At 40.9% G+C, this 13,862-nt stretch overlaps 1 protein-coding gene across 1 annotated transcript in view; it reads left to right on the forward strand.

Annotated features, from left to right (window-relative positions):
• Positions 1-5,092: 5,092 nt before the first annotated feature.
• The window catches only part of FSD2 (fibronectin type III and SPRY domain containing 2), a 31,798-nt gene continuing 23,028 nt past the window's right edge, over positions 5,093-13,862 (forward strand). The window contains exons 1-5 of the mRNA XM_018576683.1: positions 5,093-5,983; positions 7,780-7,875; positions 9,737-9,970; positions 11,562-11,584; positions 13,169-13,290. Of these exons, the coding sequence (XP_018432185.1) occupies positions 5,093-5,983; positions 7,780-7,875; positions 9,737-9,970; positions 11,562-11,584; positions 13,169-13,290 (1,366 nt within the window). The remainder of the gene's footprint in view (positions 5,984-7,779; positions 7,876-9,736; positions 9,971-11,561; positions 11,585-13,168; positions 13,291-13,862) is intronic.

The raw sequence follows: 13,862 nt of genomic DNA on the forward strand, positions 1-13,862 counted from the left end.
CTTGCGTGTGCTAGTAAACTGAGAGTGAGTCTCCATAAACACACAGGCACAACAGGGAAAGCCACTCCACAGCTCCCCACTCCTCCTTCTTCCCTGCCCTTCTAAGCTAGTAGGTGAACAGCTACTGGAGACTGTTATGTCCCTTTTGACCTCGTATTGTACAGGAAGTTCAGGGAAGAGTAGCGGAAAGGGTTGGAGCCAGCTGTTTGGAAACATGATAACTGTAAGCATTTGGGCAAAAGTTTAAAGAAATACTTTGCTGGATAATTTGTTTGATCTGGATTCATTATTGAAAAAAAGTTTGAGAGTTTAATACAATTTCAATTAAAATTTTGAGGCACACAGTAGCGCCCTTCAGCAGGTGAATGGACCTCAAGCCCAGGCTAGACACACATGTTGTTTCTTATTACAAAGCATTCATTTTTACTTAGACCTTACATAAATGTTATTTATTGATCAGTTGAATTGATCTACTCACTATAACCTCAATAAACTGACCCTCACCCCTAGCACACTAGAAATTAAAATTATTCACAATCTAGAAATATGAAGGGTACAGAAACAAATATTGGTGGGTGTTTGATTTACAACTGTAATATAATTGCATATTAGCCTACAACACAGTTTCAGAAACTAACAGGGTTATTCACAAAAGGGTGAAGAGTTTGGAGAAGGCAGGAGAAGTGAACAATCTAGGACAACATAGCTGAACTGGAAAGTGAGCTGAATTGGAGAATTTTTCCCAATCGGCTATGTTCTCCTATATTGTTCACTTCTTCTGCCTTCTCCGAACTCTTCACCCTTTAGTGAATAACCTGTAAAACTTTTATTGAAAAATTATAGGCTATGTTAAGAAATCTAAAAGGCTTTCCTGATAGAAATTATAGAAAAGTTTTAGTTTGGGTTTGATTTTCAGCTTACTGATTGGGTAACAACAACACATGTACACTGAACGCAGGTACATGTCACTGCTTGGGAGAAAAAGACCTGTGGCACCCTAATTGTCACCTTATGACTGCATCTCACGTCTATGAGTACCTCTATATTTAATGATAGGAATAATGTATTGATATAAAAACAGCACTTGTATCACGTTCACCGAAATATTGATGTCGAGCTCTGTGGAACAGATTAATAGGTCTATGGGACAGTATTAGGAAATCACAAAGTTCCCAAGCTGCCGTACTGTTTATATTTGGATTTCATGATCATTTAGATTATTTCTCTAGTGTCTCTTGCTCACTTTTATTGTAGAACAAAATCTCCCGAATGTCCCTTATCAAGAACATTTCTAGACTAGGCAATTCTATGTACAATGAATAAAAAAGTATCTGTATTGGTCTGATTCCTTTACTAAACACTGTGACCTATGTTCAGTCACACGTCTGATGTGTGCTTCCTCTGATATGAGAGGAGAAGGAGACAGCTGCAGGAGATCTATATTTATCAGTGTCTTGCACTGTTGGGACATCAGTATTTCTGAGCACACTGTCTAAAATTACCATGGGGCTTTCATCATTCACACGCAGGAGTAAAGCCTAGTATCCTGTGAGCGTCTTACAAGGGGCCAGGGAGCCAAATATTAGGTAAATCTGTGCATGTTTTATCTTTACTGATCATTTAGTAGCCTAACACTGTGCTTGTAATGCTTCTCTATCCCACAAATTGTTCTTTTCCAAATTGCCTCCAAGAAAGTCAGCAACTCCTATATTCAAGTTTTATATGGTTTACATAGACTTGAGCCAGTGCACTTATCATGTGGCTGAATGCACCTGCCAAAAGATAGGGATGAGGTTCGGATTTGAATCTGTAGGGTTCAAAACTTGACATCCTGACAAATTTGTGTTTGCATTCACTCTTTTTTAACCCATGATGCTTTGCACGGCCCTTTAACCATGGCCAGTAGGCTTAGAATGATAAGTCAGCCCCCTCAATTGCAGTGATGGTGTGTTTTGCCACCCCCCACCCCATGTTCTCAATTCTTTATTTAACCCAAAAGTCCTAATTAGGACAGATATCTCTGTCAGCACATTTGAATGCTAGGTTTTTGGGCAATTGCCTCTTTTGGTGCTTCCTTTTTTTTTATCCCACGGATTGGGGCTTTTTTTTCTTCGATTTTAGTTTGCAGTTGATTTGAGTGAAGCTGTCACTTTTAGCTGCTATCCTGTTGATCACAGGTTTGGTCTTTAGTTTAAGAAGAATTGTATTTTTTTCTTTTTTTCTTTCTTTCTTTCCTCCCCTTTCTCTAATTCCCCATTTCTTGCCCATTCTCATTTCCCTTTTCCTTCTGTATCCTCTCTATCTGCCTTTTGCTCTTCTCTGTTTAAATGTTGAAAATGGGCCGAGGGTTCCCTTAAACATGCTTTGTCCCTCCTTCCTGGTTTCTTCTCTCTGATTATGTTGTTACCTCCCCAGGCGGATGGTTCTGTCTGATGAGTGGAATGAGATACTTTATTTCCTATTGAAGGGATGGTTGCATGATTAATCTGTATCAAACGAAAGTCTTTCAAGTATGATTTTGCTGCATATCGTGCCCTCTTATATATGACTTCACTTCACATTGTGATTTATTGTTGGAAAAAGTTTAGATTTTTTTTTTATATTATCGTGTTTCTGGACATCTCTATGATATCTGCCTGATAGGGGTGGAGGTTGAGGGGCACTGGGTTGGTGGGAGTGGAGTCATGACTCATGACATTTTTGATGTTTTGACCCGCTTTTTATTTTTCTGTTTTTGAAATAATAACATAACTTTAATGGAAGAAAAGGAAGAGCATTACATAGTAAAAGTAAAGATTAGTGATGGACTGAACACAGCCAAGTTCGGTTCAAGTTCGAACTTTAGAACATGGAAAAAGTTTGAATTCGAACTTCAAACTCAATGAAAGTCTATGGGAACAGAACTCTGAAAATCAAATGTCCCCATTTTGAAGCCTTATATGCAAGGTATTGGCCATAAAAAGGGTATGGGGATTCGGATACTGCCCTGGGGGACATGTATCAATGAAAAAAACACTTTTAAAAATACTGTTTTTTAAAGGAGCATTGATTTTAACATTGCTTAAAGTGAAACAATAAAAATGAAAAATTCCTTTAAATATCGTGCCTGGGTGGGGGGTCCCCTTAAACTGCCTGTAAAGTGGCGCAGCTATAGAACCTGCTGCAGCAAAAAGTGATCTTTATAAAGAAAAAAATAACATTTATTTAAAAAAAAACAAAAGTGTGCGGTTCTCGCCCCTAACAATACCCTACCCTTTAGAACTGGTAGAAAAGTTAGAAGGAACCCCATTTTTTAAAAAAAGCACGGGGTTCCCCTAAAAGTCATACCAGACCCTTTAGGTCTGGTAGGAATTTTAGGAGGGACCCCAAGTTACAGTTTAAAAAATAAAAGTGTGCGGGGTTCCCCCCCAAAAGTCATACCAGGCCCTTAAGGTCTGTGAATAGCCCATACAGCAGCCCTTTTGGTTCGACTGAACTGAAGGGCTCCAGCGGCAGAAGCGAGCCGAAAGATCAGCTGAAGCTACGGCTAGATCCTTTGGCAGGTAAGTGAATAACCCTCTAACTGTCTCACTACAGATTGCAAAGCAACACATTCCAAGGACATTCTTTTTATAACATCTCTACGAGAGGCATTGAAGCAAGCAAACCTGTTATTATATAAATAAACTAATACCAGCACTTGATATTGTCATTTAATCATTATTAAAGCACATCAAATTATTTTTCTTATCACAATCATACTAATATGTGGGCAAGAAATGAGCAAGTGTTATATTGTGTTGGCCACAAACAGAAAATGGTTTAAATATGCATGCAACAAAAGGGCGTGCTTTAACCACTTCCGGGCCGGCCGTAGTAAAAAAACGGCAGGCCCGAGCTCTCTAGATCTGAGCGGGCGTCTTTAGACGTCCGCTCAGACACGCCCCCTCGCGCGCGCCCAGCTGCGTGCGGGAAGGTCTTGAAATGGTTAAAATACATGGGCAAAAAAGTGGCAAATGTTACAATGTGAGGGCAATGACAACAACAGTGGGAATAACAGGAAGACAGTGCCCTTTTCCTTCCCTTTAACTCCACGCCTCAGCAGCAGGGGGAAGTCTTCAACTTCCTTGAGAGCTGCAGGAGGAGAAAGCACAACCTGCACCTGCTTCTGGCTCTTTTGAAATATTAGATTAAAGTATAGCTGGACAAAGGTACATTGGATTAATTAAACGTTTGTACCTTTATTGTCAGAGTAGATCAGTGTATGCAGACTGACTATGTCCAGTCCTTTGATGAATTAGGCAAGGCTAAGATAATGACTGGAAGAGATTGCCTAATGGCCACTTTATTTTTATGTATGCACCTGATGACACAAATGACCCGTTTTCACAGTATATGGAGTTATTGCTCAAATGATGTTGTATTAACATTTAATCAAGTGTTGGTATCATTATAGTGAATATCCCATGCATGGGCTATTTCTTTGCTGCTGTCTGTCAACCTAGCATAAGGCCCATTTGTTTTAGATTTTCAGGGCTACTTGATTGAGTCAAAATACCTGCAGAGAATGCTAAGCAAACACCAGATTACCCATTCTGAACATGTCCAACCTAATTCATAAATACTAGAGTTAAGGTTTTCTTTTTCTTGCTCCAGTTTGTGTGATCTGAGTTGACAGTTCTCATCACTATTCAATACCATGACATACAAGATGGTAAATTATTACAGCATGGTCATCTCTGTATAACTTGCAGCCAGGAAAACTCTGAGGAAAGCTTGATTTACTTACACAGACTTTAATGGTCCCTGGGGATGCTGGAGCTACAAATATAGACAGTGATGCTTCTCAATAATGTATTGTAAAACATTATTTTATATTCATGCTGATAATGTATTCCGTCACACTAAATAAATCAGTGTTTGAATGTGTGCAGCCTGCAAACAAGAAGCACCAAATACAATAACTCATTACTAATGCCTTTTACTGCAAATATTAATTACCTAGCACAGTTATTTATAATTAACCCTAATAACTCTAACAATATTCTTCTTGTTTTTTTTTTCTTTAAAAACCATCAAATGGCTCTGAAATTTAATATTTACACACAGCGCGATGGAGAATGACACAGTAGAGGAATTTGAAGCCATAGGTCCAGATGACATTTTCACGGCTCTAGCTGAGGCAGAAGATCAGCTTGAATCTATAGAAGAAGAAACTGAGCCTGAGGAAGAGGGCAGCTTTACTTTCTATCACAAAGATTTCTATGACTCACGGGGAACAGTGGAACTCTTTCGAGAAAAAGCAAGAGAGGAGGAAGAAGAGCAACAGCATGAAGCAGCGCAAGAACCAACTTCTGGTGGTGAACAGATCCAGACAGATATACAAAAAGAAGTGGATGAACTGGCAAAGCTGTATGGCTTGTCTGATGATGAAAAGGACTCCACAGTGGATCCAGTGATAATAGCACACCCATCCAAACACATCCTACCACAACATAATGTTAGAAGTACAAAAGAACCCCTACCATTACCCAAGCAAAATAAACTAACTGAAATCTATCCTAATGAAGACAAACCCTTTAACCTCCCAGATAACTCTTTAAAGAGTAAACAAATCAAAGCTGCCATACAAGAGTCTGATGGAAAAGGCAACAATCCTGAAGATGAAGAAGAAAGTATTGAAGCCAAACATTCCCCCCATAACGATCGCTATATAGATGAAACTTCACAGTCGCATACCCAACCTCCACGAAGTGAGAGAGGAGATTGTGTACCGAAAGAAGAACCCTCTGACTGTACAAACACTAACCAAGAAAACAATGTACGAGTTTCAGGTTCTCAGGAGAACCAAAACTCTCCCACTGATGTTAGTAAGAAAACTGAGGATCCTCCTGATGTTTTCTGTTTCGAATGCAAAATCCCCATTAGAGCTTTTGACAAACCTTTTGGCATACACAAGTACCACAGTGTCAAAGAAATAGCTTCTGCTGTAGAAGACATCAAGGTACAGTAAGCAATTCCTAACTCTCTACTATGGAGATAAGGACAGATATCTAACTACACTAAGCAGCATGAGCTACTGCTCATGTGAAGTATAGTTATACATACAAGTTAAAATTTAATTGTGATATTTTGGAATTAGCTTCTTGATTTGGTAAAATAAAATTCACAAAATAAAGTGAGGACTTGTGACAAGGAGCAAAGTAAACATCCTCTATTAGCTCCCTATGAGCCAGAGTTATCAGAAGTGTGAAAAGCAAAGATCCTTTCATTCAGGGATGTTGCTGATTACCAACGGGTAACTTAAGTACTGGTTCAGGCAACAATATAGCTGAGGAAGCTATTTTGTTGCCTGAACCAGTACTTAAGTTAAAGATGACAGAAATGGAAGCTTCCATATTTATATTCCCATTAACTAAGCACCGAATATAAATATGGAAGCTTCCATTTCTGTCATCTTTTTGGAGGTGCATGCTCAAGGCCTGTCAGGTTTATCTTTACTTCTTCACTTGCTGAGACACTGACCTGAAACAAGCATCCAGGAGCTGCACATAACTAATTCAGTAGTAAAGCAAGGATAAGGATGACAGCCCTGGATTATTTCCCTCCAAAAACAAATCAGTAATGACCTTCAATATTTCTACACTGACAGGTTCCTATTTACTGTGTACCAATGTAGTGCACCTGTGACCTACATGAAGCTGTGGAAACTATATTGTTATTCGGTTATTCCCTGTGTATACATATTTGTTTTTGGGTTTACAAATGTTTTAGACCCTGTCCCTGCCCAGGGGTAAAAACTCAGCAAGTAATTCAACTGTCTAATGCCACAGCTCATAGGTATTGGGCTTAGCAACAGGACTACCAATCCCAGCAATACATTATACAGCAATGCAGAATAATACAAAGCTACATACTCTGTGTTGCTCCAGGGTGGCCGCCTGATGTCTCCAGGGTCTCAAGAGGGCTGTGCAGTGTCTCCGGTGAGCTGTGCAGGGTCTCAGGTGGGCTGTGCAGGGCCTCAGGAGGGCTGTGCGGGGTCTCAAGTGGGCTGTGCGGGTTTTCAGGGGGGCTGTGTGGGGTCTCAAAAGGGCTGTGCGGGGTCTCAGGTGAGCTGTGCAGGGTCTTACCAGATGTCTGGAGGGTCTCGCGGGCGGGTGCAGGCAGTGAAAGCACGGTTCCCTGGGAAGGAGGAGCAGATGTGCGGCTGGTGCTGTAAACAGGTGCCTTGGTTCACAGGAAGGCTGCCGAGGTCCCCAACGAGCGTGGAACCTCACACAGCCGATTAAGTTTAAACATTTTAAGCGCCTTTATCGGTGTTTAGTTGTGGATTGCTTCCTGGTGCATTCCTTGTTTGAAGCTATTTCAAATGCTAATGACATTTCTTACAAACGGTGCTGCTTATCAATGTTTAAACATTTTAGTTTCCTGCAGAATCAGCTGGTCCCCTGAGCACTGGTCCTGAATACTGATATCCTGTTTTAGGGTGGGTCCTTTCCCTTACAAGGTCCTATGGAGCCACCGTTGTCTGTGCTAGTAAGCTGTGTGTGACTCCTTCCGGCTAGTAGATGGACAGTTGCTGGGGACTGCTTTGTCCCTTGTGATTTTGTACTTTACAGGAAGTTCAGGGAAGTCGATGCGAGAGACTTGGAGCTGTTTTGAAATATAATGATGGTAAGTAACTGGACAGACATTTAAAGAAATACTGCTGGGCAATGTTCATATGTTTGATCTCTGATTTCATTATTGGAGTAATAGAGTTCAATGCTACTTTAAGAGATTGTTTACTTTTGTTTTTAGGAAGATGTACACAAAAACATGTGCAAACTGGAAGAACAGATTTCTCAGATGGAGAACTTTGCTGGTCACCTGGAAGAGATATATATCACAATAGAGGTGATTATCTATACTCATGTTGTTGAGAAGAATTTGTTCACCCGCCTGCACATTTGATCCTAAGATATCTCATAAAACAGGTGCACGTTATATTCTGACATTTGCTTATGTTGTCGATTGAACTGTTGTGATGGCTATAAAGCCAATTGCAAAACAGCAAAACCCAATCTCACTATGGCAATGTTAATCAAGGGAGTCAGGATTCCATGTTTCGGACAAACCCACCATTATTCCTAAACTATAATTAAGAGGGGATTTGTTAGCGACACGTAAGACTTAAAGGAGTTGTAATGTCCCAGCGTACACTATCCTCTTATAACATCAGCACTGTAATAGGAATACATTCTGTTTTGGATAATGCAATCAAAGCTTACTTGAAAAAAATCCCTTTTATGTAGTGAGTGCTGCCTTCTGTATGCCCATCACTTTCCACAACTTCCTGGATTCCCAGTGTGCTTTGTATCTCTTTCCCTGCTGCTTTTTGTAGTACAATCTCGATTTCTAAAGACTACATTGTTTCCAGCAAACAATGATAATGTTATATTGTTCAGACGTTGAGTTGCAGTATAGTACAGGGCTTCTTAAACTTTCTCCACTCGTGACCCCTTTTTGGCCGAGGAAATTTTTACAAGACCCCAGCTTCGGACGGTGTCTCTCCCCTCTTTCCCCCCAGCGTCGGTCGATGTTTACCCCTCCCCTAACGTCGGTCAGTGTCTCTCTCCTCTTACCCCCACTAGCGTCGATCAGTGATTCTCTCCCCCCCACCCCCCATGTTGGTCTGTGTCTCTCCTACTAATCCTCTCCTCAACTCCTCAACTCCCCATCCCCCCCTCCCCCGCCGTGGACGGACGGTCGGTGTTTGTCATTACCAACTACTACTACTACCACCCCTCCCCTCTCCCTCCTTACCTTTACCTCCAGCAGCTGTGCTCCACTTCTGCTGGGTTGAAGAAAGCTCCGTCAATGGGGAAAAAAACCCTTCCTGCGCACACGTGCCGGGGAAGGTACCAAATGCACAGGGGGGGGGGCCCACGACCCTAACAAGTACACTACACTGCACATTAAACGAAAATAAAAAAAATCTTGCTTGTACCGGCAATACCCCCCTGATGGCGGTCCTGGCCGGGATTCAGATCGCGACCCCCCTGTTCACTTGTGGGACCCCATATGGGGTCGCGATCCACACTTTAGGAAGCACTGGTATAGTAGACAGACTCTGAGTTGTGACACAAGGAAGTGCATATTCACAGGGCTGAGTGAAATTGTGTCAGTGCATTGAGGGAGTACATCCTATGGATGTCTTGAAAAAGTAAGTTTACAAACTTATAGATGGATATGGTTATTAGGTGTGGAATAGACCTTATGGAAATTCAATATAGAAATACATACTGTATTTAGTTTTAGTTTTTGACCAGGAATACCCTTTAATTACTGAATCTTTTCTAAAAGTCTGTTTTTATGAGAAGATTGCAATATGCTGATGACATTCGTTCATAAATGATACAGGTATAATTACAGATGGAGCCCATGCCACAAGGACTTACATTGACATAACGGGTGCATTGTGATTTCCCATAGTCTTCTTAAGCCCTTCATGACTGAGGCCTTTTTTTCATTTTTTGTACCCATGTTATATTCCACATTTTAGGCCAGAAAATTACTTAAAAGGGCAACCTTTTTTGGCCATAGTTCTTTTCAGGGTCACAGGAGGACATATACTAAAGTGCTCCGGTGACCCACCTCTCAGCATATAGCAGGGAGCGGTGACGGACAGTCACTGCTCTCTGCTGGGAGAGGAAACTTCACTTGGCTATTGAAATCCTTTCACTGAAATTATTCCATTATATTTTTCAACTTTTAGGAGAATTTTGGGCGACAAGAACAGAACTTTGAGATGCATTGTACTGAAGTAATGGACACAATTGCAATGAAGCATGAAGAAAAACTACAAGTTCTGGGCGGTGAAAAGAAACTGAAGCTGGAATCATTATTTGAGCAGTTGGTGAAATGTGGAAAAAGTCTTGACACCTCTAAAGGTTTAATGGAGACTATACAGAAATTATTTATAGAGAATGACAAACTGGAGTTTGTGAAGGTGAGAGCAGTGACACTAACATAGTTATTCACAAAAGGGTGAAGAGTTTGGAGAAGGCAGGAGAAGTGAACAATCTAGGACAGGGGTGCCCATTAGGTAGATCGTGATCTACCAGTAGCTCTCAAAGCTGATGCTGGTAGATCAGGAAGGGTGTGAATGGAGGCCCCTTTATTACATTTTGGTATATTTATTTAGCTGTGCACACATGATTACCTATTAGCCTGAGTGTGCTGGGCCAAGTTCCCTGACACCTTTCTGGTGTATACTGGTGGTTGAAGTGCTATGTATTACATCAAAGAATATTAGTTTACACAGCCTGTTGCACTGCACTGTTTGCGAAATACAGCAAGGTGAGCCAGGAGAGAGAGCAAGGAGAGACAGCCAAGAGAAGAGAGTGAAGAGAGACAGGCAGGAGAGAGAGGAATAACAGCCAGGAGGATGAGCAAGGAGAGACAGCCAGGGGAGAGAGAGGAGAGACAGCCAGGAGAGAGAGGAGAGACAGCCAGGAGAGAGAGTAGAGACATCCAGGAGAGAGAGAGCGAGGGAGGTTTTTTTTTCGTTGGTAGATCTCATGTAGCTCGTCATTTGAAAAGTAGATCTCAACACAAAAAATTGTGGGCACCCCTAGTCTAGGACAACATAGCTGATTTGGAAATATTCTCCAATTCAGCTCACTTTCCAGTTCAGCTGTGTTGTCCTATATTGTTCACTTCTCCTGCCTTCTCCAAACTCTTCATCCTTTCGTGAATAACCCTGTAAATATAAACACATTTCAGTAAACCTTTATTGAAGACCTTGTACAAAGACAGAGCAGGGAGTATGAGTGAGTGCTAAATTGACCAATATTTCAAGGTTAGAAATTCTGGCAGGTTTTTATTCCTCTGCGTGTCCCCATTAGCGATATTATTGATCACTTCTTGTCCTGGGCATGAAATAGACATCTCTCCAGTGGTGACAAAACCACTTTTCTTTAGTAAAGTATGGAAGAGTTAGAACCTTTATCATTTTTTTTCTCTAAAGTATATGTAAAGCCAAGTCTTTTTTCAAACTGGTGGTTAAAAGCCCTGTGTCCCATTTAAAAGAATTCCCTTCACTTCCTGTCATGCAGATAAACCAGGAAGTAAAAAGAAATCTCCAAACTGAGGGTGATCCCCCTATTGCAATTCTCAGAAAATACAGCATTATGGCATTATGTCTTTGGAGTGTGGGAGGAAACTGGAGGTAACCAAACTCCAGGCAGATAGTGTCATGGTCAAGATTCAAAGCGGGGACCCCAGTGCGGCAAGGCAGAAGTGCTAATCACCAAGCCGCATATTATTTTGTCTACTTATATCGCTGGATTTACTGATTGGTTTTGCCATATGGTTTTCTCTGACAGTAACTACCTCTGTTTAACCATTCCTGTATCATACGTTCAGATGGAATTCATGACAGGTCTTCTTTAAAGTAGATAGCATTAGTTTTCATTGATTAGTTTATTTTGCCTCATATCGCTTTTTAACAGCTGTTTACTTTTGTTCTTAAAAATGGTTTATGTCCTTGATCATTGCTGAGTATGTAATCCTTTTTCTGTTTTCTTTCTATCCTGCAGAATGCACTTGACACAGCCAACAGGTAATGATTATTATTTTTGTTAGAATTCTTTATTTTCATACTTGACAGCTTTCTAAAAGAACAGTATCAAAATTCAGAACACACAAAGATGAAACAGTTACATAGTTACATAGTCGGGTTGAAAAAAGACCCAAATCCATTGAGTTCAACATGCAGAGAGAAGAAAAAAAATCAAAACAAAAAGCTCCTAAAACAGAATGCTATGCCCACAGGTACCCACAACTGATCCAGAGGAAGGCAAAAAACCCTATAAAGCATGGTTACATAGTTACATAGTATTTGAGGGTGAATAAAGACACAGGTCCATCAAGTTCAACCTTTGTGTGTCTGTGTGTGATTGTGCATGTGTATATGTGTTGGTTCAATTTGCTCCAACAGGGGCAAAACATCGTTTCTGATCCCATAAGGCAATTGTATATTCCCTGGATCAACAATCTCTGGTGTTTAATATACCTATAAGAACTCAATATCCAGTTGTATTCTGTGCATTTAGGAATACATACAGATTTGTTTAAACAGTTAACTGAGCTCGCTAGAACTAGCTCCTGGGGGAGTCTATTCCACATTTTCACAGCTCCAACAATGAAGAATCCTTTCCATATGCAAAGGTTAAACCTCTTTTCCTCCAGACGCATAGAGTGCCCCCTTGTCCTGTGACCTTAAGGTGAACAATTTGGCACCAAGCTCACTATATGGACCATTTATGTATTTATACATGGTGATCATGTCCCCCCTTAATCACCTCTTCCCCAGAGAGAAGAAATTCAGGTCAGTTAATCTTTCCTCATAGCTGAGCTCCTCCATGCCTCTTATAAGTTTAGTCGCCCTTCGCTGCACTTTCACCAGTTCCACAACATCCTATTGTGAACTGGTACCCAAAACTGAACTGCACATTCCAGATGAGGTCTTACTAATGCTTTGTACAGGGGCAGGATGATGTCTCTATCTCTGGAGTCTACTGTATACATTCCACAGTAATGCCGCACATATCTATACATTGGAATCTATACCTCGGTACAGGGGTATTAACTGGTGAACATTAATCAACAACTATGATTTATTTCAGTATAAATTTAGATTCACATCTTAAAGAAGAACTCCAGGCATATAAAAACTTAAACCTTACAGTGGAGCTACCCACCGTCCTGCAAGGGTTAACTGCTCATTTTTCTCTAGGGTTTAAAATTAAGAAGAAATACTCGCCTGATCCTCAATCCTGCAACAGTGACTGCTAACATCTCTCCCCCTCTGCTTCGAGAATGTGGGATGTCCGTTGGCGTTCTCATTTCTAATAGACAGTATTAGACCTGAAGACTCTTGGATCCTTAGACCGCTGGAATGAAGGGGGAAAAAAGGCTGCAGAGAGAGAGACAGAGAGAGAGAGAGAGAGAGAGAGAGAGAGAGAGAGAGAGAGAGAGAGAGAGAGAGGGGGAAGGAAGGATAATACAAAGCCCAACGGGGAGAGTGAGTTGATTACGGTGTGACAAACACAAGGTTTTGGGTAGCTTTCTGTGTTTTGTACTCTGCATTGACCATATTTGAGCTAATCTGTTGATGAACAATATTGATTCTTAATATTTGCAGACTCCAGAAATACTTCAACACAGACATCAATTTAAATATTTCTACAAATGCAGAATTTGAAAACAATAGCTTACATGTTTCTGAAGTGGAAAAGTTTTTGGATTCCATTAATACTCTACCAGGTATGTACACCTGACAAACCTAACATGCTGCAAAGCCAGGGCCCGATAGCAAAATTTTGTATGGGGCCCCATGGCTTACTAATAGTAAAGTGCAGTGAGGTGTAAGTCACATCCTGCAGCTCTCTCTTTTCACAGCTTAGAGTTACACTAAGTGTGGATATAGCAACTTCTGGGGCTCCAACAAACTACACCTTCGGGTCTCCTACACAGCAGCCATTGTGTCTTTGCCCTCCTCTCCTCTTGCCCAATCACAGAATGCTTTTCATTTTGTGAACCCATTCAGAAAATCCGAAGCGTTCTGTGAATGGACAGGGGAGAGGGGTAGGCAGTGCAGCTACTGTGTAGAAGAGCCAGATCTCTCTGTTGTTGGCCAATTGGAGAGTCGAGGAAGACATAGGACAGTGAATGCTGTAGTCAACATGCATGACAGAGCACCCTTTTGCAACCAAAAAATAGGAAGTAGAATTATGTTACATTTTTGTTATAATCTTTTGCATTACTGCTACCTCCACAGGAATGTGCATATCATAGTAGAGATTTATCATTTTGTTCTTCTGTGGTTTAGAGAAATA

This window comes from Nanorana parkeri, unplaced genomic scaffold (genome assembly GCF_000935625.1).
Source record: "Nanorana parkeri isolate BGI_ZX_2015 unplaced genomic scaffold, ASM93562v1 scaffold74, whole genome shotgun sequence".
In the NCBI taxonomy this organism is placed as follows: Eukaryota; Metazoa; Chordata; class Amphibia; order Anura; family Dicroglossidae; genus Nanorana; species Nanorana parkeri.